The sequence below is a fragment of the Corythoichthys intestinalis genome, chromosome 7, assembly GCF_030265065.1.
Source record: "Corythoichthys intestinalis isolate RoL2023-P3 chromosome 7, ASM3026506v1, whole genome shotgun sequence".
Lineage (NCBI taxonomy): Eukaryota > Metazoa > Chordata > Actinopteri > Syngnathiformes > Syngnathidae > Corythoichthys > Corythoichthys intestinalis.
In genome coordinates this window covers 5,821,216-5,848,239 of record NC_080401.1, presented here as the reverse complement: position 1 = coordinate 5,848,239, position 27,024 = coordinate 5,821,216, and the positions used below count along the sequence as shown (strand labels likewise).

The 27,024-nt window shown below is 38.0% G+C and overlaps 1 protein-coding gene across 2 annotated transcripts in view; it reads right to left on the bottom strand.

Moving 5' to 3' along the window:
* exoc2 (exocyst complex component 2) overlaps positions 1-27,024 on the bottom strand; it is a 116,647-nt gene that overhangs the window by 80,483 nt on the left and 9,140 nt on the right. For both annotated transcript variants that reach the window (XM_057840893.1, XM_057840894.1), the window contains exons 4-6: positions 24,892-25,018; positions 21,607-21,720; positions 14,035-14,159 (exon numbers count right to left, since the gene is read on the bottom strand). In XM_057840893.1, coding sequence (XP_057696876.1) covers positions 14,035-14,159; positions 21,607-21,720; positions 24,892-25,018 — 366 coding nt within the window. The remainder of the gene's footprint in view (positions 1-14,034; positions 14,160-21,606; positions 21,721-24,891; positions 25,019-27,024) is intronic.

Here is a 27,024-nt window from a genome sequence, read left to right as displayed (position 1 = left end):
TGCTCAACCCTACAGCGCCAACTAGTGGCAATAGAAAGTCACTCATTTTTCTAATATATGTCCAGTTCTTTTCAGGTTGGTCATTATAGTTTCAACACCTTTTGAAATATTTATTTTACGGTCCATGTCCACATGTCTCTGTCTGTTGCCGTGACAACCCTTTATTCGCTCCTTTTTTGTAGTACTCTGCCCAATAGGGGTTTTTATCTCTTAGGTGTGTGAATGTAAAGAGGCAACGTTCGAGCATGTTAGGTTCTAATGAGATGATTAGAGAGGACGATCTGGCACCACCCTGCCCTGCACACTGTTCGAGTTGCGTGCGTCCTAGTTGCGCTAGATTGCAAGGGCCCGTTCAGTCCTGCTTGCAGGCCTAGTTTAGTTGTTGTTTTTTTAGGTGAGGAAGAATGTGACTGAGTCCGACATCTCAAATGCTGAAGCAGATGGTGGAAGTGCTCAAACCAATGCTTTTGACAACAAAGGTCATATACGAAGAAAAGACTCTCCAATTTTATCATTGCCCCACTCCAAGCTCAACTGCTGACTGACACCTACAGAACTGTTTTTTTTTTTTTTTTAAGATTTAAAACTTGAAGGAAATTAAGGGTGCCATTCATACTGATCTCTCCAAGTGATATCACTTGTCATCAGGTTGTGGTTTGTTTCCTCTATATGTGCAGGTACACAATTTGCAGTAGATTTATATATTACAGCAATGTTGCACAGAAAAGGTGTCACTGTTTAATAAAGGATTTAAACAGTATTTTTTCTATTTTGAAATATCTTTTTTTTTTTCGTTTCAACAATTGTATTGTGGAATATCATGTATCAAATTTCTGACCAATATATCGATAATTGATGTATCGTAATATTGTGAGATAATCGTTATCGTGAGCCTTGTATCGTGAATCGTATCGTATCGTGAGGTGCCCTGAGGTTCCCACTCCGATCATTCATTGTATTTTTACTTTCTTACTGTTGGGCTAGTATTACACGTTTTAATTTTACAAATTTAGCACTAGTTTGGCTTTTGAGAACCAAAGGTTTATTTAACTAATTTGTCACCCACATCAGGTATGCAATAAAAGGTTCTACAGGATTCACTCTGTGTGTATGTATATATATATATATATATATATATATATATATACATATGTACTGTATATAACTTCAAACAAGATGGTATCGGTATGGCATCAGTATCGGCCAATGCTGCACAGCCAGGTATCGATATCAGGGCCAAAAAATGGTATCGGTGCAACACTAGTGTATACCTAATACAAAATAATAAAACTATAAATACTTCAACATGTAAGTAAGTAAAATATTTATAAAAACAGAATTGGAGGCAATGATGCAAAAAAAAAAAAAAAAAAAAAAAAGTCAAGTGAAGACGACATTCTTGGATAACTCATATGAATCATTTGGTAAAACGGAAATTTGAAAAGAGGAATGAAGAAAGAACAAGGGCAAGTAAGTGCTGTGGCAAACCCAGTGAATAAATAAATTATGTGCAGTACTGGGCTGCAGGGTGCTGAGAGCTGCACTGTGGGTTTATTGACAAAGGGGAGGAGAATTGGGCAAGGAGACCTTCCACATACTTGTGAAGTGATTCAGATATGCATAAGACATTTAAAAAAAAAAAGAGGTTAAAATACAGAAACAGAGGGGGAACCATCCACTGATTCCTCTGGTCTCTGTCTTCCCTTCCACTACAGTACAGACTGAGCAAAGCTTTCAGAGAGCAAGAGGCCAGCAAAGAGATGGGGGTAGAGCTCTCCAAATAAATATATGGGCCCATTCTGTCAGACAGAAGCCTCAAGGCAGAGACTAAAGTATTCCAAAAACATACCATTCACACATGGCATTTTTTAATCAGTGTAGATGTTTCTGGCCCTTACTTCTTGGCAAACAGAAAGTGATGGGCTGCGGGTGGGCGGTCACAGAAAAAAATTAGGACAAAACAAGGACGATGTGACTAGTGTACATGACACGGCCAAAATACAGTTAGGGTCCCGCAGATTCACATCTTATAATATCTTAGCAGTTCCTAGGACCGTACTCTTATAGACTGAGGCTTGAAATGTTCCTGTGACCTGCTGGAGCCACTCTTTGAGAATTACTGCTACGAGTGCTCCAATTACTATGGGAACCACGCTAAACTTAACTTTCCAGCCCTTTTCAGCCCTTCGTACTTCTCCACTTTCTCTTGTTCCTTCTTCCTGATGGTGGCGTCATCTGTTATTGACATATCTATCACCATCACTCTCTTATGCTCTATGTCCACCACTACAATGTCCGGTTGGTTAGCCAGAAGCTTTGACAGTCTGGAAGTTAAAGCCTTACTATTATGACAGTAGTGTATTTTTTGTGTATAAAAAGTGTTGCAAGTATTGAAAACTCAACCACACTAATCTGTCAAATGTCAATCATTACGGAGATTATCTTCTCAAAACAAAACCAATTTAGCCTCTAGTTATAATCATCTGAACAACGCTCTCATCCTCTGATGTGTTTCAAGAGTAGACCAAAATAAAACAAATTCATCAAAGAGGAAGAGGCAGAATTTAGAAAGACTAAGCGGTTTTCTACATACAACATGAACACTACATGTACTTTACCTGTGAGGAGACTCAAGGCTGCAAGCTCTCAAAACCAGAAACACCTCCAATACAGGCCAAAAGTTTGGACACACCTCATTCAATGCAACACAAATGATGGTCCCAACATCAATGATAAAGCAATAAACTCCACTAATTAACCCTGAAAAGGCATACCTGAGGTCAAAATTTTTTTTAAGTGACTCACTCTTGAAGCTCATCAAGAGGATGGCAAGAGTGCGCAAAATAGAAATCAGAGCAAAGGGTGGCTAATTCGAAGATACTAGAATATTACATATTTTTAGTTATTTCACCTTTTTTTGCAAAGGACATAATTCCACACATTTTTATTCATAGTTTTATTACCTTCAGTGAGAATTTACAATGTAAATATTCATGAAAATAAAGAGAACACACAAATGAGAAGGTGTGTCCAAACTTTTGGCATGTTTGATCCAACAGGCTATATTAGAGTCTGAAATTTAATGTTATTATCACTACTGTTATTTGGATAATGTGTCATATTTGCAGAGCCTCTAAGGGTGACAAAGTAAGGCAGCGATTCATTGTCAAGTGACAATAAAATAAAGAAAGGGAAAACCTTGAACAGTAAAATTAAAGCATTCGTAACAATAAATAATGCAAAGAAATAGAAGGACATTAGGAAAATCTTTAAATCGTCACTTTTTATTGATTATTTGACAAAACAAGCTGTGGTTTATTTAGAAAATGTGGCTGTAGTTGACATGTCACTGTCTACATGTCTGTATAATTCCTGATCACCGTAACTGTATTTAAAGGCACAAAACTTGTAGTTACATGTATGTGGAAATAGAAAGTATAGTATTGGACTTTTTATTAAATTTATTAATGAATCTCCAGAAATTAACTCTATTATATATTGTACATTATTATATTCATTCTCAAAATGTTCCTGAACTCTAAATGTTGCATCGTTTCGTTCTGGTTTTTCACATGGCCTCTTTGTTTGGCACCCCTGTTTTACTGCCGATTTTGACCAGTAATTGAAAGACCCCTAAACCAGTTACCCTATTTGAAAAAAAATAATCGATGCTCTAAAATCATTAGCTAACTTTAATTGACCACAGGTTTTGCAAAACAGTCCTCTCCCTCAGGTCACACCTCATTACTGCCAGATTTCTTGAATCAAGAAATAACTTCAATAGAACTTGTCAAACAATGTGAAGAGGACCACATCACCTAAAACAGAAACTTATAAAACCACGGGCCCAAGAAACAAAATTAAATCTATCCACCAGCAAAAGCCTATTTCCTGGTCAGAACCATTACCCACAAAAGCAGAACACTGGCAACAGTGGTGAACCATCTTGGGAGTGGTTGGCAAGCCTAAAACGACTATAAAAGAACAGCGATGACAGTTCCAGCTCACAAGAGTTAAGTCGACGTCTCAAATACAAGAAAGTCACTCGGTTAAAATGGCATACATGGGAGTTGCAGAATGAAAACCGAAGCTGACAAAAAACAAACCCAAAAGGATCAACTCACATTTGCCAACAGACAAGAAAGAGAACTTCTTAAAAAGCTTATGTCTGGTGCAGATGTGGGTAGTAACACGTTAAATTTACTGTTATATCTACTTGACTAACTTTTTGAGAAAAAATGTACTTCTTAGAGTAGATTTACCATGCCATACTTTTTACGTTTACTTGAATAGATTTGTGAAGAAGAAACACTACTATTACTCTGTTACTCTGGTTTCTTTATTCCACATACTGATTTTACTTTTGCCAGAGATGCCACAGTTGCTGTCTCAGTTTCACCAATGAGACGTTGCAACAATAACAACATGACTCCATCATTCCAATCAGAGGTAACAATGTTTTTTCTCCACGAGAAGGCACTCATGCTTTTGGAAAGGTGATGTTTTATAGTGTTGTTTTGGTCTAAATTCGATTATTTTTGTGTCATTTTTTGGCCTAATGTGGTCATGCAACAGTTCAAATAGATTAAGCTGTGCTGAGGAAAAAAAAGCAAAACAAAACAGTATTTTTAAAAAATCTGATATTGTAACCAGTTACTCACAATGTTACCATTACTTGAGTATCCTTTTCAACAAATACTTTTTGACTTGTAACTGAGTTAATTTTTGGATGAATACTTTTACTTGAGTAATATTTAGATGTAACACTACTCTTACTTGAGTAAAACCTTTAGCTACTCTACCCACCTCTGGTCTGATGTAGAAATGACATAGCAACACCCACATGTGAGCTTTGTTTTTAATTTTTGCTTTATTTTTGAAGACCCTTGATGTCAATATGTCTGGTTTATAAAGACAATTTGGGTTGAAAATACCCAAACTGTCCTTTTTCAAGCAGTTTTGGTAAGTCAATTTTGCTTGCCTTGGCATGACTTAACGAATAAGACGGACTTGTCGTTCTTGTTGGTATAATAAGTGTTCCTACACTTGTGCATTTGGTGAGCAAATGGGAAAGAACTAGACCTACATACCGGAAGACTACAAACACAAACATGCAAAAAGTGCATGTCTGCTTTACATCTCCGCTGTCCCCTTTTTCTCTTTTGCCAGCTGTGTGTTCTCTTCGTGTGTGACAGTACAGGGCTGACGTTACATCTAACCTAAACATCAGGTCAAGCTCCGGATAACAGTCAGCCACGACTTGAGGAAGAGCTACAGCGGCCTGCTTGACTTCCTGGAACCACTGAGGACACAAATGAATATGAATAAAAATACAGCGTCCCTGGTTTCTAAAGCTGGAGATGTTTTGACTCCTGTCAGGGCTGGGGGCTCAGGGAACTGGCCCTGGGAATCAGGCATTTTTGGAACACGGTAGCAGTTCTGTTTCCTGCATCGCTTGAAGACTTCCTTTTGACACAACAATGCAAAAACCTCAAATTTCAACATTTCAGAAACAACAAAGCTGGAGAGACTGTAAGTCAGTCAATCATTCAGCCAGAACCGCTTTCTTACAGAGGTGCGGCTCCTTGCCAAATTGAGGTAGCGTGGAAGGTTAAAATGTCCCCTTTTCTCTGTTTCACCAGTCGCCATTGAGTCCACCTGGGATCCACCAAAAATAATTAGCTTCTTACAAAAGTTCTTATTTCTATTTTACAGAAAAATAACATTTTCCCCCAATAATTCTGGTTAGGATGAAGAATTCTCAATAATTCAAGATAAAATTATCATTGGAGTTCAATAACTGCCTCGTACTTTCTAAAATGCTTTCACAACAGTAAGTCAACAGTGTGTTGAGCAGTGATGTTTTTACAGTGCCTTGCAAAAGTATTCCGCCCCCTTGAACCTTGCAACCTTTCGCCACATTTCAGGCTTCAAACATAAAGATATAAAATTTTAATTTTTTGTCAAGAATCAACAACAAGTGGGACACAATCGTGAAGTGGAACAAAATTTATTGGATAATTTAAACTTTTTTAACAAATAAAAAACTGAAAAGTGGGGCGTGCAATATTAGTCGGCCCCCTTGCGTTAATACTTTGTAGCGCCACCTTTTGCTCCAATTACAGCTGCAAGTCGCTTGGGGTATGTTTCTATCAGTTTTGCACGTCGAGAGACAGACATTCTTGCCCATTCTTCCTTGCAAAACAGCTCGAGCTCAGTGAGGTTGGATGGAGAGTGTTTGTGAACAGCAGTCTTCAGCTCTTTCCACAGATTCTCGATTGGATTCAGGTCTGGACTTTGACTTGGCCATTCTAACACCTGGATACGTTTATTTTTGAACCGTTCCATTGTAGATTTGGCTTTATGTTTTGGATTATTGTCCTGTTGGAAGATAAATCTCCGTCCCAGTCTCAGGTCTTGTGCAGATACCAACAGGTTTTCTTCCAGAATGTTCCTGTATTTGGCTGCATCCATCTTCCCGTCAATTTTAACCATCTTCCCTGTCCCTGCTGAAGAAAAGCAGGCCCAAACCATGATGCTGCCACCACCATGTTCGACAGTGGGGATGGTGTGTTCAGGGTGATGAGCTGTGTTGCTTTTACGCCAAACATATCGTTTTGCATTGTGGCCAAAAAGTTCAATTTTGGTTTCATCTGACCAGAGCACCTTCTTCCACATGTTTGGTGTGTCTCCCAGGTGGCTTGTGGCAAACTTTAAACGAGACTTTTTATGGATATCTTTGAGAAATGGCTTTCTTCTTGCCACTCTTCCATAAAGGCCAGATTTGGACAGTGTACGACTGATTGTTGTCCTATGGACAGACTCTCCCACCTCAGCTGTAGATCTCTGCAGTTCATCTAGAGTGATCATGGGCCTCTTGGCTGCATCTCTGATCAGTTTTCTCCTTGTTTGAGAAGAAAGTTTGGAAGGACGGCCGGGTCTTGGTAGATTTGCAGTGGTCTGATGCTCCTTCCATTTCAATATGATGGCTTGCACAGTGCTCCTTGAGATGTTTAAAGCTTGGGAAATCTTTTTGTATCCAAATCCGGCTTTAAACTTCTCCACAACAGTATCTCGGACCTGCCTGGTGTGTTCCTTGGCTTTCATAATGCTCTCTGCACTTTAAACAGAACCCTGAGACTATCACAGAGCAGGTGCATTTATACGGAGACTTGATTACACACAGGTGGATTCTATTTATCATCATTGGTCATTTAGGACAACATTGGATCATTCAGAGATCCTCACTGAACTTCTGGAGTGAGTTTGCTGCACTGAAAGTAAAGGGGCCGAATAATATTGCACGCCCCACTTTTCAGTTTTTTATTTGTTAAAAAAGTTTAAGCTTATTACGCGCATGCGCAGGATGGAGTTGGACACCTGATACATTTTACATAAACATAGCATTTAAAGCGTTGAAATTCCATTTTTTGTATGCACGTTCATTGTACAGATATAAACATATTTCTACTGCTGAATCCATTGCGTCTACATATACAGTGCTGTAAAAAAAGGGTTAGTTAATTTGTCCCCTTCTTGACATGTGTATTTCTAACACACAAAAGTTTCAGTTCATTAAACCAATTCTAATATCAGAGAGAAACCACCCGAGGAAATATAAAATCCATTTGTTTGTTTTCTTTAATTGACCAAGGGGGGCAGGAAGTTCGGATGTGTTACAAACCTATCTGGGCCTATGTGAAAAAGTATATGATCTCCCTTTGTTAAATCACAAAATAATTATTACTAACTACAGTTTTGGTAACGCTGAGTTCGGTTTCAAAATCCAAGTTCAAATTTAAATCCAATTGGATGCTTGGGTGTAAGGGTGTTTAAAAGAATCGAATCTGATATGTCTCAAGATATTACGTCACGCAATTCGCAAAATCCGTCTGTATCAATCCTTACATGTGTGTTTTTGGTGGAAATAAACAATTCAGTGTCTGCACTTCTACCCCCGTCCTGTAGTTGGCAGTGTGCAGCAGCATTGCCCTGCAGTCTGCTGAAGTAACAACATTAGACTAATCCGAGTTGAGATTTGTGTACGTCGCCCTCTAGTTGTTGGCTGCCATTACTGAGGTGTTTACGCACCTACAGTATAGCAGCCCAGTGTCAGTCATTGTAAACAGTAACATTATCTGATGATGGCGGCACACCTCAGCAATGGCGGACGGGGTACTTCCGGTCAATTTGCTTGGATAAGTCCTCTCATAAATCTGAAATTCGGGCTTATTTTGGCTTTTAATGCAAAAACGGAGGCATGGGGTATTTAGAATCTTGCTTTCAAGCAGATTTGGACTAAAAAAGAGAAAATGTTATCATGAAAGCCAAATGTTGCTCAAACATAAAACACCATTTTTACTTGGGGCCCGGAATGAGGTTTCAGGAATAAATTGAAATAAATGTACATTTATTATAGTACATATGAAGTACATTTATATCAAACAAATATTTCTATCAATAAAAATGGACATAAAAACTTTGTGTCCATTTTTTGGTTTGTTTTTTTAAAGTGATACACAAATACTGCAATAATTGTCTTCAAGTGTAGTATCGAGATTAATCGGGATCGAATCGTGACCTGTAAATTGTGATACGAATCGTATCGCCAGATATGGGGCAATACACACCCCTACTGTGGTGTGACCTTATACTGGCAGAGTTGAAACAATTCTGCAAAGAAGAGTGGTACAAAATTCTTCCACGGCAGTGTGTATGACAACTAATAGAAAATAATTGTTTCATGACCTATGTAAGGGGGTGATTTTTTTTTCGTACCATAAAAAATTGATGAAGGGGCGGGTTCTGAGTTTTCTCAGAATCTTTACACAGTGGGCGTGTCCGGGTTCCAGCCTATACACTGACGTACAGTATAGTGTGAAGGTTCGCGGCTAGGCTGGTGGTGTGTGGACCCAAGTTAAGGGAAAGGGACGGTGAGGTAAAAAAGGCGGTGCAATAATGTTTTAATTAATGCCAACAAAAAACAAAGTACCAACAAAACAACCGGGGAATCGAAAAACCTTTAACAAACAAAAGTCAGGCTAAGAAATCAACTTACTTTTGAAGCAGGACAAGGAACACGAGAAACTGGGGGAAAACGCTGACATGAACGTGTACATGCACAATGTCGCGAAAAAACAAAAACGGGGAGCTTATATAGACAAAGACACGGGGTAACGCGTCAACGAAGAACAGGTGGATGACACAGGAGGATGCATTTTGGAGGATACACTGGGAGAAGGCACCCCAGGTGAAATCAATGGGCAATCACAGGAATAAGTCACGCTAGGAGGGGAAAAAAAACAAAAACCTAACAGTATAGAATGCGTATCACCCCAAATATGAGCTTCACAAACACCAAGAGGAAAACATGGCGGCGCCCTGACTAGTAAATTTCAAGTGTGCTACTGAGGCCCGCCAAAGCTCACGATAGATTAGGAATCTGCCAGCTCCTATTAGAGCTATTAGGATTCCTGTTGTAAAAGTCTTCGACAGGCACTTGACCCTTCACTTGCTCCAGGAGTCAAGCTGCACAAGTTATGTTAGGTAAAGCGATCTCCCTTTGGCTCGGTCTTCTTGTAGAGACAATTTAGTCAAATGCATTGACGAACCAGGTTATCGATTCCATAATTTGATCATTAAAAGGGAAGCAATAAAAGGCTCAGATAAAAGACAGCACAAGACAAAGTGCAAAGCGGGGAATATATAAGCGAGGGAGCAAAGAAAATGCATCCGTCTCCGTTGGGAGCTAGAGAAGAACACAGGTATCATCAATCTTGTTCATTTTATGAAGAAGTCCTACAGTACTGAACTGTGGTAAATAAAAGAGTGAGAAGACTGGATTATCTGTACTTTTTTATTAATACTTCAAATCTTTTTTTATGAAATACTGAACTTGATGTGGCCCTGATTCACACAGACCTGTCTCCAGTGAAGATACCTCGTATTTCACCCAAATCTAACTGCCATAAACCTTATGCTCAGACACGATTCTAACATATACATGTCTAACTTCGTCAATAAAAATGATCAGTTCATAGCATAAAAGCTTTATTGTGTTACAAGAGTCACTAAGACGCACACAGGGTTTGAAGGTCACAAGTCTTTTCGCGGTGCCCTCCTTCCTACAGCCATGCTAACTGTACATTTCCCTTTTAGGCAGTAGGCACACTCAGTCTGAACATAAGAATGTCTGAGTATTGTTCCTAATGGACATATTGGGTGCACTATCAGCTTCATCAATCCTAATAATCTGACTTGCATTGTATTGCACCGCTGTGTTTATTTGGATACAGCCCCTAACTATGAAAACATTGCCTTTCTCCAAAATGGGGCACAAATATACGGAAAGCAATAATAATAATGACAAAGGTAGAAAGTGTGCATAAAAATAGCCCGAGGAAGTAACTGAGTGGCTACAGCGGAAGAAAAAAGTAAATAATCAAAATACCCTAATGACAAGCTAAAGTTACATTTCACCATGTTCTCAAGAGCTATGGCAGCCCTTTTTCAGGAGAGGCAATGCAGAGGGACCAAATCGGTAAACGTCACATGCTGTGACAGACGTGGGTACATTTGCATAGAGTAAGTCAATGTTGCTGTTACCACTGGTGTTAAAAGTCCAGAAACTGGTGAAAAGCAGATAGTGTATTGTCCAGAGTGATGTTTTAAGTCCCTAGAGGGACCAAAACTTCACGACGTTCAAACAAAACCGGAGCTCCAAAGCTTGTGTCAATTTATAAAGCGCCGTGTTTCGACTCACTGTGTCTATGCTTGTATCGAGCTAAAACTGTCACGTGACTGATGACGTCCGAAGCTTGTACCGATGCCTGTACCACTTTTAGAGTCAACACGCGGCGGTTCATTAGAATTTAAAATGAAGTAAGTTTTTGCCATGTTTGACACATGGCATTAATAAAAATAAACAAAAGTGTGTGTATCTATGTAAACTGCCGTTCAAAAGTTTGGAGTCATGCAGACGACTTTGTGTTTTCTATTAAAAATCACACTTTCATTTACCAAATGAGATGCAAAATAAATAGAAACTATAGTCAAAACATTAGAAATAATAGAAATGATCTGAATTTATTTGAATAGTAAAAACAGGTCTCAGCTTATCATGGTATTGGGGGAGCACCTTGAGGAAGAAGTGCCCATTAAGCCGATCAAATGTATTTACTTTGGAAATCAAGGTCCCAACCTTGCTTTCCAGAGTAAAGGCAAAATTGACTTTCTTTTACAACACCTAGCAAAAAGTATGGAATCACCAGTCTCGGACAAGCACTAACTCAGACATTTTATTATGTAGAACAAACTCAGATGAAAAGCTTGAAAAAATAATGAATTAGTTCAAAAGTGCAACTCCTTGGCATTCAGAAACACTAAAAGAAATGAATCAAAAACATTGTGGTGGTCAGTAAATGTTACTTTTATAGACCAAGTGCAGGGAAATAAATATAGAAAAATATATGAAATCACTCCATTTTAAGTAGAAAATACAGACACACCCAGTCAATTTCCTTTCCTTAATTGGGCCCCTGCTTCAGGTTAGATCTGCTCGTTAGTCAGCAGTTGAAAACAGTGCAGTTATCACACCTTGGAGTGGTTCACAAGAATCATGGCTCCAACAAGAGATGTCTCTTGAGACCAAGGAGAGGATTATCAAACTTTTTGAAGAAGGTAACGCTACACGTATGGTTGCTAAAGATGTGGGCTGTTCACAGTCAGCTGTATCAAAAATTTGGACCAAGTACAAACAGCATGGCAAGGTTGTTAAAGTTAAGCATACTGGTGGACCGAGGAAGACATCCAAACGTCATGACAAACAACTAAAGGCCATATGTCTTGAAAACAGAAGATGTGCAACAAGACAAATGAAGAAGAAATGGGAGGAAGCTCGAGTCAAGGTATGTGACACAATATCGCCTGAAGGAAATGGAATTTTAATACAGGAAAGCCAAAAGGAAACCATCATTGACACTTAAACAGAAAAGAACAAGACTGAAATGGGCTAAGGAGAGGCAATCATGGACTGTGAATGACTGGATAAAGGTTATTTTCAGTGATGAGTCAAGAATCTGCATTGGACAAGGTGATGATGCTGGAACTTTTGTTTGGTGCCGTTCCAGTGAGATTTACAAACATGACTGCCTGAAGAAAATATCAACATTTCCCCAGTCCTTGATGATATGGGGCTGGATGTCAGGCAAAGGCACTGGGAAGATGGCTGTGGTTAAATCATAAATAAATACAAAAGTTTACATTGAAATTTTGGACAGCTTTCTTATCCTTTCAATTGAAAATATGTTAGGGGATAATGAAATAATTTCCCAAGATGACAATGCATCATGCCACAGAGCTAAAACTGTTAAAGCATTCATTGGAGAAAGACTCATCCAGTCAATGTCATGACCTGCAAATAGCCCAGATCTCAACCCTATTGAAACCTGTGGTGGAAATTGAAAAAAATGGTCCACAGCAAGGCTCCGACCTGCAAAGATGATCTGGCAACTGCAATCAAAGAGAGTTGGCAATAAATTGATGAAGAATACTGTTTGTCACTCATCAAGTCCATGCCTCAGAGACTGCAAGCTGTCATAAAAGCCAGAGGTGGTGCAACTAAATACTAGAAATGTGTTTTGATTGTTATTTCTTTGTTTGTTTCTCATTTTTAACTGCTGACTAACGAGCAGATCTAATCTGAAGCAGGGGCCCAATTAAGGAAAGGAAATTGACTGGGTGTGTCTGTATTTTCTACTTGAAATGAAGTGTTTCCATATATTTTTCTTTAGAATGGCGTGATTCTATATTTATTTCCCTGCACTTGCTCTATAAAAGTAACATTTACTGACCACCGCAATGTTTTTTATTCATTTCTTTTAGTGTTTCTGAATGACGTAAGAGTTGCACTTTTGAACTAATTCATTATTTTTTCAAGCTTTTTATCTGAGTTTGTTCTACATGATAAAATGTCTGAGTGAGTGTTCGTCTGAGACTGGTGATTCCATACTTTTTGCTATTTTTTGCTTTTGGGTTGTACTTTCTTCTGGAAGAAGGAAGTGGTGATATCAGATGTGTGCCAAAGGGTGATCACCTCAATGCTAGGCCACGTTGAAGCTAGAATATTGCACAAGAAGACCCAAAAGGTACTGAGTTGATATTACTTTAATGCATTTTTTCAAAGGCACACACTTATGTGTTTAAGATGCTTTTTTATTGGTCAATAGTCTAACTTGGTGAAATACTGTTTTTTTTTAAATTGTTTTGCCTTTGTGCCATATTCTTCAAAAAATAAAGTGGCAGTACACATAGGTGTGTACATCCTCTGAAGAGGTGGCTCTGTATAGAAAAACTAAGCAATCACATTCAAACCTATGAAAATTGAAAGCAGTCCCACATCTACCATTCTTTAAGGCGTACTGAGTGAGAATGCAACGGCCTTGTATTAACCCCAAATACATTTTCCTGAATTTTTTTTAGCATGCAGAAGCCTGAAAGTTTTGTGCTAACATTGACTTGTATTTATAACTAGACCTGTTGCGATAACAAATTTTAGTGGGCGGTATATTGTCTCATAAATTGCCGATATGTGATATTATTGTCAAAAAAATACATTAACCAATTTAATATACCCTAATAAACCACCCATTCAAATACAATGAATGTTTATTCTTAAATTAAACACAAACTATATTAAAAATAATATTTTTGAAAAAAAAATCACAATGCATCTGTACAGTATATTTAAAAAACAAAGCTAACATCTGAATACATGAGTACTTTTTCGACAAACCGTAATAAATAAATAAGTGCACATGTAACTACTGGAAAGGCATCAGTGCCAAGAAAAGGGAAAAACATCTACGAGAAGGATAAATGCATGTGCCCTGTTTTTCTTTTGAAGGTTGGTGGAGCAGAAATACAAGAAGTCTTTTAGAGCCGAGAAGGGTTAATGGTTTGAAAGTATGGAGTGCATAAATGGGGATGCATTTAGAGTGATCCAACTCCACATCAAAATATCTTGATCGTTCTCACCTGCCAGAGCGTCCTGAGCTTCAAAAAATGTGCTGAGTCCTCCTTTTACGTAGGCCAGACTCCCCTCATTCTTCTTGTTGGCCTGCTTTTTCAGATTGCTGGCAGCAATCTTTAACTGTTCGAAACTAAGAAATAACAACAAATAAATTGTTTTCCGATTAAATGTCACATCATTCACATGTCATCAGTTAAATTGTGAGAGCAGACAATAACACGCTTTTACCAGAAAGTGTTTTTTTTTTGGTCACTTTGCCATATAATATTTAAAATGTTACATACAGCATTGCCTCTACAAGTGAATTTAGGTTTCTTGATGCCAGTAGTTTGACATTAGGAGACAATTCAATTCCCGGCTTGAACTGTGTCTGCAATGGTGAATCTATAGTTCACCTGGTTGTTTACCAAACTAGGATAGTTTGGCCTACTAACACAAGTACAGTGGTACTTCGACATATGATCACTTCGACACACGATCTTTTCGACATCAGACGTAAAATTTGACTCGCCACTTGTTTTTAAATCCGACGACATGCTTGAAATACGATGATCTATGCCAGCAACGCAGTTTCTTTGTTTTCCCGCAAGAAGGACGCACAGCGGATTTTCTTGTGAGAGCAATCAACATGGGTTCCAAGAATGTTAGTGCAGGTGGTGGAAAAAGGTGAGGCTTACCACTGAAATGAAGATGAAAATGATAGAAAAATATGAGCGTGGTGTGCACGTCCATGAACTGGCTCGACAATACGGCCATAGAATGTCTACGATCTCGACGGTTCTCCTCCCACCTCCTTTCGCCAGTCTTTAGGAGTTAAGGTGACGATTATTATGATTGTAAGATCGCCAAAAACATTGCCAGCTTGTGCAACAAAACATGTCCACTGTCCACCGCAGATGAACTTGAAAGGTGAAAGTAAAAAGCCCTCTCACTCTGGCACATCAGCTACGCGGTGCGTTCAGGTACACCACGCAAAACACATCCGATGTGATGTAACCTGATTCGTTACATTATTACTAGAGGCGTGCGAAATTTCCGATTCTTAGATTAGTTGCAATTCAGTCGTGGAAGATTCAAGAACGATTCACAAACTCCGATTATTGAAATATGCCGAATAAAGCGGAGCTAAAACATAGTCACCGGACCAACAACTTATGCCACTAGATAAAAAAAAACAAAAAAAACCTGCAGCCTACAGCCACTTCAAACAACACCCACGTTGCTACAAACTACGTCCACGTTAGCACATGTATAAAGAACTAGATGCAAAATAACAGACTTGCCGGCGTTAGTAAACAGCCGCCATCTTAAAGCAGTAGACTTCTCTGAAAGGCTGTTGTAGCGAACCTTCCAAGCGAACCTAATTAACTTTTTAACTAAAATACTCCTAAATCAGCAAAATCTGGACTTGAATCTACCTTTAAATGATGAAACCGTTTTAAAACTTTCACATTTTGAAAATAGACAGAAGGGAAATTATGGACTAACGGGAGCAATTTTAACAACTTTAACGGTTGATTCACAACATTAAATTAATCAAATTAAAGCTGCTGATACAGAATGGGGACTTGAGTATTTTATTTACTCTTTTGAACCGTTAACTTGATAGTGAAATAGTTGTTTTTATAAGCCTGAGAGGATGTTTGTACAATTTTTGTAACTAATGTACGAAACATTATAAGCAGCTAATAACTGGGGGTGGTGCATCAATAATCGATTTATAATCGAATCGTAACCTCTGAATCGTAATCGAACTGTTAGGTGCCCTAAGATTCCCACCTCTAATTATTACAGGTACAGTATTTTTATTATTATATTATTATTCTGATTTTTATTCATAATTTATTTGTTTTGCTCTGTGTAATTGCTATTTGCAATAGTACCAGCAGCAGTTATTAAGGATTTAGTGTAGGCTTTCGGGCTGTGGAAAAAAATTAATGGAATTATAATGTATTCTTATGGGAAAATCCTGCTCGACATACGACCATTTCGACTTACAAACAAGGTCCTGGAAAGAATTAACTTTCTGTGTAGAGGTACAACTCTACTTTAAATTCTTAACTAAGGAGAAACACTGCTGTAATAAATTTTTGGAACATCAGATGTACATAGCAATCAAACCCCAACCATATTGAGCTTTGTCCACTTTGTTTAAAAAAAACATTTTAGGAATGAATACAACCTCAAAAGAGATTATATGTTTTTGGTATCATTTCATTTTATAGAATACAATGAAAATTTGTCTCTTTAAATTGAACCTATTGGACTCATATTGGATTGTGCTAGTACTGCCTAAAACGCCAAAAGCAAAAAGTTGAAATTAAAAATGGTAAATAGGAAAAAAAAGACATATAGGTGAATAGCAGTCGAAAAGATGACTTAAGCAACCCAATTACCACCACCACAATTCATTGGCCTAACATTTACAGTTGGACATGAATTGAGAGACTAAAACTCCACAGACTGTACACAACATACAGTATATAAAATTGAGGGACTACTGTGTGTGCATATGATATAGGATATATGACTGCTTGTCAGTGTCGAGAGGGCAATTTCCTTTACAGGAAGAAACATTTGGCCCTACCTACCACAGTCCATGTGTCATACAGGATTCTGAGCTCAAGGTCACCGAGCAGCCAGGCAGGCAGACAGGAAGGTAGGACAGTCAAACATAAATAATCTGAATCAATCCATAATCTGCCTGCACACAGCCATATTTTCTTGCATCCAACACATTAAATTTCAGTGATTACTTATTTTTATTTAATCATTACAATGACTTGATTCAATTCATCTTTTTGCATTGAGAAAATCGACTTTTTTCTCTTTAATTGCCAATATGAATGTCAATGACCTGTGTAAATATTTTATACGGAGGGCTACATGAGACATTTTTTATGTACCAGTAATCTATGGCTGGAACAACACTAGCTGGAATTTATTTGGTTGAAATATTAATTACCTTTCATTGGGGTAAAAAAATAAGATAATTCAGGGCTTGAAGTCCCGTTGGCACGTGGCAATTAAAAAACAGAACAAACACACACACACACACACACACACACAAAACGACAAAGCACAGCACATGCTCAATCAGGAGGCGTATATAGTGCTTTGCAAGAATCGGCTTGTCTTGATTTCTCATCTGAGTGAGGGTGGAGAAGCTATTAATAAATATGTGTTTTATGTTGCATCTAGAAAGGCTAAATTTCTCCACCAAATTTCACAGAATGGCAGCCAGACTAAATATATAAATACTATAATCATCGCGCGTGATTGCGCTCAGTCAGTTTGCTCAACGTCCGCGCTGCGGATATAATGCTGTGGTCGAATTAAACACGCAGGGCTTCAATTTTTGATGGACACCGCAGATAAAACACATTAAATCGGTGTAGCGCAGCATTAACGGTTATACAGTATGTGGCTACAGAGACCCTCATACAAAAGAAGGTTACACAAAGTATTTAAGTATGTAAATGCTCCCTGATTGCATGATGACCGATATACTAGTACATCAAATTTCCAAATATCGGCGCCGATAATCTGTCTATCTCTACCGCCGAAAACCTCCACGTACGCCTGTCGCGATATGCACTAATTCCATTTATCGCACGGTAAATAAAAATGAAGGCGGTAATTTTCCCGCTGCAATTTATCACCTCATGTGCACGTGCGCTGCTGTTAAATGTTTGGCTTCCTTGTTACCAACTACGCAATATGCTGCGATGAGGACTCACTCTGTTTTATTGAGGAAGACGAAAACGGACGGAAAATCCTGTTTCCAAGCCAAACACCCCGGCCCCGGTGTAGGAATATTTTGATTTTAAACCAAATGAAAATGGCAAGGCAACCAAGAAGGATGAACCAGCCTGCAAAATGTGTTTGGAGGTTGTTTCAACAAAGAGAACCAACAGAACAAATCTACACGCTCATTTGAAACACTATCACCCTCTTTAGTTTTCGCTGCTTGGTTAGAAAACTGCATCGCAACAAGCGGAGCCTTCCTTGTCACGTCAATCGACAATTACAGAAAGTGTTGTAGGCATGTGCCAGTATGAGATTTTGACGGTACGATAACCGTGAGCAAAAATACCGCGGTTTCACGGTATCACGGTATTGCAATTATAGCTCCAAAATGTGTTATTTTGAGATGTATGAATTTTTAAAAAATAACTTTTTTCCATTGAACAGGATTTTTTTTTTTCAGAACATAGTTGCAAATTGGAATATGAATGTATTGTTCAAATAAATAAATTATCAATAAAAAAATATATATTTTAAATAAAATTAAAATATAACGTAGACTATACCCACAGCTACAGCTCAAGTTGCTCAAGTTTAGAGCAAGAACAAAATAATTTCTATAAAAAAAAGTAAAAACTCTTCTGATTAAAATTTTTAAAAATTTATACTGCATAATTTTTTTTGAGGACTGAAAAGCTCAAGTGAAGTTTCGCCATTTTCAGCCACTGTGTCAACTCTAGTCTACATGATGTCATGCCTTTGTGTTAGAAAGAACAAAGAATTCAAAAGTTAATAAGTTAGTTAAAAATGTATAAGTTAGTTAAAATGTAAATATTGTTGTGGAAAGGTTTCATCTAAAAAAAAAAAAAAAAAAAATCACTGGGAGTGAGACCTCTCCTTGATCCAGCGAACGTGGATTTGTGCTTAGGGCAAGATCATCTTTCCTCAATTAACGATCTTTGATGCTATGCCTTTTTTTCCCCCCTTCATTCAATCGAATCAAGCTTGTTTTCTCACTGTGCGGCTGTCACACTCGACGAAGTTGCTCTCCCAGCTAAGCCTAGGCTAACATTCGTCTTTTATAAGCTTTTAGTTAGTTTGTATATCGAATTTCAAAGGAAAATGTGTGTTTTGTTTTTGGCGAACTTTTTCCATGGTGCTAATCTGTTTAGCTACTCACACACGGAAAAATACAATTGTACGTTTTAAATGTATTCATTTTGTATATTCCACTTACCACGATTTGAGAGCTCAATAAATTGAAGAAAAGAACGCCTTATGTTTGGAGTATTTGTTTAGAGTTTGCTGGCTGTTTAGCCGATAGTCACTTTCACACACAGCAACAAACGGGAGGGGGTGAGCGCTTCCGCGCCACGCCACTTCTGGCTGCATTTTTGACACATGAAAAATGGCGAATACTGTATTACGGTCTGACGGAAAATTTTAGTGGTTTTGAAACCGCGACGTTTTCACACCACGGTAAACCGTGACACCGGTAACCGGCACATGTCTAAAGTGTTGTTAATCTTACTTTAAAAAAAGTAATTAATTATACTTACAAATTACTTTTCCCAAAAAGAAATTGCGTTAGTAACTCTGTTACCTGATTTTAAGAGTAATTAGTTACTTGGCAAAGTAACTGGTGATAATATTCATGTTTTTTTTTCTCAAAAAAAAACCCAAAAAAAAAACAGGTCACACAATGTGAACTTGACTAGACACAGGGGTATTGTGGATATTGCGATAACTATATAATAACCTTTGCTATGTGTGGAAGTCATTTAATGTTGTGAATCAACTGTTAAAGTTGTTAAAATTGCTCCCGTTATTGCATTAGTTCCCTTCTGTCTATTTTCGACATGTCTATGTTTTAAAACTGTTTCATCATTTAAAGACAGATTTAAGTTAAGTTTTGCTGATTTAGATAAAAAGTTACTTGGAAGGTTCTCTACAACAGAGCCTTCCTGAGAATTCTACTGCTTTAAGATGGCGGCTGTTTACTAACGCATCTAGTTCTTTATTATACATGTTGCTAATGCCGTCGTGTCTGTCTATTGCATTTAGTTCTGTATATATGTAATATCTACCGAAGCATCATGTGGGCGTAGTTTGTAGGCTATTGGCTACAATCAGGTATTATTGGAGCCACCTAGCATAGTAGCATCGGGTTTGCAACGGCGTCACACTCCCTTGTCTCCTCCCCACTCCTGCTCTGCTCTCTAGTCTCTGTGAGTCCGTCTTTTTCAGATTTTTCTCGTGTCAGTCAACCAACATCGTAACGCATAGTAACGCACGCCTTTCCCGCCTCAGTAACGGTAATGGCGTTGCCAAGATGAGAAAAGTAATTAATTAGATTCCTCACTACTGAAGAAAATAACGCCGTTATTTTCTAACGCCGTTATTAACAACACTGATTACAGAGATGTTCGCTTGATGTGAGAAATACAAACGAGACCGCGCAAAATGGCGTTCCCTCACGGAAAGTGTAGCCCGCTACATTGCTGAAGAAATGAGACCGTTTTACCTGTTTAATGTTGTTTGATACCAAGCCAAATTTTTGTTTCTGCAACTTCATCACTCTATTTTTCTCTGATGTTGTAGAAGTGCAATTGTTTGTGTTACTACAACTTTATACTTTTGTGCCTAAATGCTTAAGTTATTAACAGCAATTTTATTTTTTTCTTGAAACAGACATTATATTTATCCTGTGATTCTGTGCGGTATTAATATTTTTTTTTTTTACTTAACAGAAGCATGCTCTATTGGTTTTAGTTGTGATTTCTTAAAAAGTACTTTTGAATTTAAGAGTAAACATTTATTGCGTTTAAATGGGTGTACTTGATATGCAGTACTGTATTCTCACTGTGTTATTGTAAATTGGTTAAAAAAAAAAAATTGGGGGGGGGGGGGGGGTTGGGAGCGCAATGATATTGCATATCACAATTATTTATGAGATAACAAATTTTAGTGAGCGATAAATTATCGCAACAGCCATACCTCCACAACCTCCGAGGGGATATTAAGCGGTACTTCGCTCCATTTTTACCTGCTATGAAAGCACCCAAAGCCGACTACAGACCTCCAACATCTCTATAGGGGATTTTTAAACAAAAATTTAACCTGCAAATTATAGATTTTATTAACAGACTCAATGCCCAAATCACAACAACGCAGCATAAGCAAAAGATATAAAATAATAAAATAAAATAATAAAAACTGAACAACAGTAAAAAACCCTAGGTCTCCGAGCAACCCACCTATACCAGTGCTTCCAAAACCGAGATAAACAGCGTGTAAAACTGTGCAAAGTGTTAGTCACGCCCAACAAAATCACATTTTTTGGACCAGACGACTAATAGAATTAAACATCAGTATCCTTAAAACAGACTGGGGAGTATTCACCCGGGCTGCCACAAACAAATGAAGAATCATATATCCTCGCTACATAATCATGAGTGGACCGTCACGGCATCAAAGAGGTGTGCCATGTTTTCCCCACGCAGTACAGTGTGACTGCATAAGGACAGTAATTCGAGTAAATATTTAAATACCGTATTTTACAGTATGTGTGAAGTATAAAACATTTAAATACATGTAAATAAATGCTGTCTACTCCTATCTTTTTTTTTTTTTTTTTTTTAATGAGGGGGTCGGGGGGCAAATCCTACTTTGTGGTTTGTTACTTTTCATGGCAGGTTGTGGCGCCATTAACCGTGAAAAACCAGGGATTACTGTACTTCTATTTGTACTCCATCTGAGAAAAATGTGGCATTGGTGTATCTCTATTATTAATAATTTTCTTAGTTCGGTAATGATGGTCGTGATCATACCTTGAGCCTGCGTGGTTTTCAATGAGGTACCAGGTGGCAGAAAAGTTTTCACTGGTGAAGTCCCCACTCATCCCTGGAAATGTCATTTCAATGTCTTTCAGTGGTAACAGTCCTCTGAGGAAAGAGTTAAATAAATGTGCTTAGCAGAGTTAAACATTTCAGACTGATTTATCCATTCAAAGTTCATGGAAGAAATTGGAATTTAGACACGCAAATTAGAGTGTGAGATGACACAATTGTGGTGTTTTAAAAGTGTGTTTTTTTTTTTTTTCTTTAATAAGAACTTAATGATTCACGTTCGATACACACCTCTTATGAATACGGAGTTTGGAAATAACAATATCAAAGATCCAATGGTAAAGCTATTTGTAATAATACTATATGAAATAAAGCAATATTTGTTTACAGTCATTAAAATGTTTTATTATGTGATGAAATATGACGTAATGAAATAAATTTGTGTTATTGTCAGCAGGAGGCGGTGTGCTGCCAAAAAAGGCCAAGTTTGGCGTGAGAAACTAAAGTGTGTGATCCCTGTATTCCCCAAGAGGAACTACGGGTTCATTAGCCAAGTTTGATCTCTACTAATGACCCAAAGCCAACACAACCCAATCCAAACTAGATCACTACTTCCCACTTACGTAGTCAGTAATAGTCAGTAATCCATACATAAAAGGAGGTTTGTACACTACAAGTTAGGTCAGACAGTCAATACATTACATTCATTGTTGTGTACTGTAAATGTATAAAGTGTGCAAAAGTATAGTTTACTAAGAAAATTTTGGGGTTTTTTTCTTTTTCATTTGAACTGGCACAAGGTTACTGTGTTTTAGTTGCTAATAGAATAACGGTCGACACATCTGGGTTGCAGATGGATGATACAATAAAAAAATATATAACATAACCAACTATGTATTTTTTTCCACATTCTCAGAAGACACATTTTTCCGATCATAATTACACAGTGCTTTAAAGTCACTCTGGATTGATCATTTCTTTTTCAAGGAACAACACAGTGGCTCAGAAGCACTGAATCATACTAAAAAATAGGGTTGGGAATCGACCGTTTTGATATGTACATAGATACAACGGTTTGCGATTTGATACAAAACAATATCTGGTAAAATGTCATAATAACTATTTGTTATAGCTAGTTAATACATCATTACTAAACTGTTGAGAAGTCAACAATAAATAATTTATAAAGTGTTTATTAAGCATTTATAATGATGCCTTATAGATAGGATAGATAGCCCTAACTTTATCACGCTATGTGTGTTTCTATGCATGTTCAACATTTCATCTGTGGTGGTTTTTTTGATAAAGTACAGTACACTGAAAGGCCTATGTGTGGAACAATATTTTAAATATCATATCAAATTTCTGTACCTTGAACTTGTTCAAACTATTTGCTGTTATTCAAAGTTAGCAAATTATTAACAACTGATCTGTAAAGTTGAGTTAATATATTAAGTATTCGTTATAAGCCTATGTATGTTATTGGAACTTTATTCTAAAATTGAAGTTGTTCCTCATTTACTAACAATTGAGAAATGAGAAGTACCGTAATTGGAACTTTAGAATAACGTCCCAATGACATAAATAAACTATCAACTGATGCTCAATAAGTCATTAGTTAGCAAGTTACGAATAGCTTGTTAACAGTATAGTATATTACTAATTTATAAGGTGTAGGTTTAAATGATTGACATACAGTTATTAAGTCATTGATTCCATAAGACATCATTATAAATGCTTAGCACTGAACAATTCAACAATAAATCTTATATTAACAGTTTATTAATGATCTATCAACTAGTTATTACAGATAGTTTTTATAAAGTGTTACCCAATATTTATAAAGCTATAATGGTCCGATTACAATTTGGTTCAGTTTGGAAGAGATACAACTTGATACATCGTAAAAAAAAAAAAAAAAAAAATTTAAACTATAAAATTTGATACCACATGGAAACAACGAGAACCAAAATTTTATTCTTCAAATCTAGACATCATATAAAGCCAATTCTAGGCAGACTAGTCACATTAGTCACACTGAAGAGCTGGTCGAAATCGGGTAGCCGCACTGCGCATGTGCGTTAAAATTGAAAAGGAAACCTTTATTTAAATGTTACAAATTTTGTTATTACAAACAATGTTTCTCAAAGGTTTTTTTTTTCAAATATATATAGATTAACTAGCATTTTTAGTAATTATTTAATAAGATCTATGTAAGAAAGTGTTATTGTTAAAATGTACGAAGGCTTCAGAATCCTAGATTTGCATATGTGAGTATAGTTTAGCCCTTAATATTAAATTTGTTTTACGATTGTTATACGATTTATGGTTTCTGCAGCTAAATCTCTGACGCTAAAAAGGTATTTCTATTGTTGAATCTAACACGCATATAACTAGATCTGCAGTCAACGCTCGAGAGGAAGCGACGTCAGATCGCGCATGCCCAAGAGAAATCGGTCGCAATTTGGAACCAACATCCCCTTGTCACGTCGTTGTCGCGCTCATAACTTCTGCCTCTCCCTTATCTAACTGTTTTGATTGCGATTGCTTTTATATTTGTTGGTCACGCTAGGCATCTTAGGTAACGTGACCAAATAGAACGTTATCAACTGGTTCAAAAACCTTTCCCTGTTTTTGTAAAATGCCTATATGGACAAATATACAATGCCACCCTTCCGCCACGCAAGCACCTTTTTTTTCACCTTCAACTTAAAACAATCATATATTGCGTTTTCTGTGGTCAATTGGCACCAAATTAAAAATGGAAGAGAGTGTTAAATCCGCACTTTCGAAGAATCTCGACGGCAGTGCCGCACATGGAAGTTTTTTTTTATCCATGCTTCAAAGATGCTACATCATCAGATCACGTTGGCGTGATCGTCGGCATCTCGGGGTTAATACCACTAGCGACCCTATATGACATGTGAGTTGGTAATGAAAGTCTGCTACTTCCATCCATCGGCTTGAATCCATTATTTTCAGCCGTGCTAAATGGTAAAATGTATTTTACAACTAATGTGTTTCTTATTTCCGAAGTTCAATCAAAATAGCCCTCTTTTAGTTACACAGATTTACAAAGAATGATTCTGTTTTCACTCAAAGTGCAGTGGTGGACGGCAGCTGCCACATTTGCAGCATATTTCAAAAGCCATATATTGGGTGTGCTTGGTTCTCTCGTGATTTAAACAAAGACAGGGTGTGTATGTTTAGGTTGTTTATGGCAATGGAATTATGTTTCAGGTGAGTTGGTCTGTTCATGGCCCATACTTGTCTATCTCGATACCCAGTGGATTGTTGGGTCGCAGGGAGAGAGGTGAGATGCCTTTGTTGCGGTCAGTCCTCATGTCGTAGTAGTTAAGTTCATCCACCCACACAGCCGATTGGTCTAAAATACCTGGAAGCATGACAATTCCATGATCTCAACAACACCAAGGCAAAATTGTAATTACAAGGTTATTATTACTTTTTCTTGTCATAACATAACCCTTATATAATAGAGTTAATTTATTTTCCCCTCAAAATAACTCAAAATATAGCCATTAATATCTAAACCCCTGGCAACAAAAGTGAGCACACCCCTTAGAAACTACATCCCTAAATGTCCAAATGGAGTACTGCTTGTCATTTTCCCTCCAAAATGTCAGGTGACTCATTAGTGTTACTAGGTCCAGGAGTGCATCGGGAGCAGGTGTGTTCAAATTTGTAGCGCAGCTCTCACACCCTCTCATTCTGGTTACTGAAAGTTCCAACATGGCACCACATGGCAAAGAACTCTCTTTGTTTGGTTCCAGTGGTTTCAAGCATGTGTGGCCGCGACCAGGTGAGGAGTACAAAGATAAGTGTGTCATGCCTACAGTCAAGCATGTTGGTGGGAATGTCATGGTCTGGGGCTGCATTAGTGCTGCAGGTGTTGGAGAGTTACATTCCATTGAGGGAAACATGAACTCCAGCATGTACCGTGAAATACTACAGCAGAGCATGATCCCCTCCCTCCAGAAACTGGGTCGCAGGGCAGTGTTCCAGCATGACAATGACCCCAAATACACCTCCAAGATGACCACTGCTTTACTAAAGAGGCTGAGGGTAAAGGTGATGGACTGGCCAAGCATGTCTCCAGACTTGAACCCGATAGAACATCTGTGGGGGATCCTCAAGCGGAAGGTGGAGGTGCGCAAAGTCTCAAATATCCGGCAGCTCTGCAACGTCGTCATGGAGGGGTGGAAGAGCATTCCAGTGGCAACCTGTGAGGTTCTGGTCAACTCCATGCCCAGGAGAGTAAAGGCAGTTCTGGATAATAGTAGAGGCCATACAAAATATTGACCGTTGACATGTTGTATGTTAATATTGACAACTTTCACTAAGGGGAGTACCTACAGTGCCTTGCAAAGTGTTCGGCCCCCTTGAACCTTGCAACCTTTCGCCACATTTCAGGCTTCAACATAAAGATATAAAATTTTAATTTTTTGTCAAGAATCAACAACAAGTGGGACACAATCGTGAAGTGGAACAAAATTTATTGGATAATTTAAACTTTTTTAACAAATAAAAAACTGAAAAGTGGGGCGTGCAATATTGTTCGGCCCCCTTGCGTTAATACTTTGTAGCGCCACCTTTTGCTCCAATTACAGCTGCAAGTTGCTTGGGGTATGTTTCTATCAGTTTTGCACATCGAGAGACTGACATTCTTGCCCATTCTTCCTTGCAAAACAGCTCGAGCTCAGTGAGGTTGGATGGAGAGTGTTTGTGAACAGCAGTCTTCAGCTCTTTCCACAGATTCTCGATTGGATTCAGGTCTGGACTTTGACTTGGCCATTCTAACACCTGGATATGTTTATTTTTGAACCATTCCATTGTAGATTTGGCTTTATGTTTTGGATCATTGTCGTGTTGGAAGATAAATCTCCGTCCCAGTCTCAGGTCTTGTGCAGATACCAACAGGTTTTCTTCCAGAATGTTCCTGTATTTGGCTGCATCCATCTTCCCGTCAATTTTAACCATCTTCCCTGTCCCTGCTGAAGAAAAGCAGGCCCAAACCATGATGCTGCCACCACCATGTTTGACAGTGGGGATGGTGTGTTCAGGGTGATGAGCTGTGTTGCTTTTACGCCAAACATATCGTTTTGCATTGTGGCCAAAAAGTTCAATTTTGGTTTCATCTGACCAGAGCACCTTCTTCCACATGTTTGGTGTGTCTCCCAGGTGGCTTGTGGCAAACTTTAAACGAGACTTTTTATGGATATCTTTGAGAAATGGCTTTCTTCTTGCCACTCTTCCATAAAGGCCAGATTTGGACAGTGTACGACTGATTGTTGTCCTATGGACAGACTCTCCCACCTCAGCTGTAGATCTCTGCAGTTCATCCAGAGTGATCATGGGCCTCTTGGCTGCATCTCTGATCAG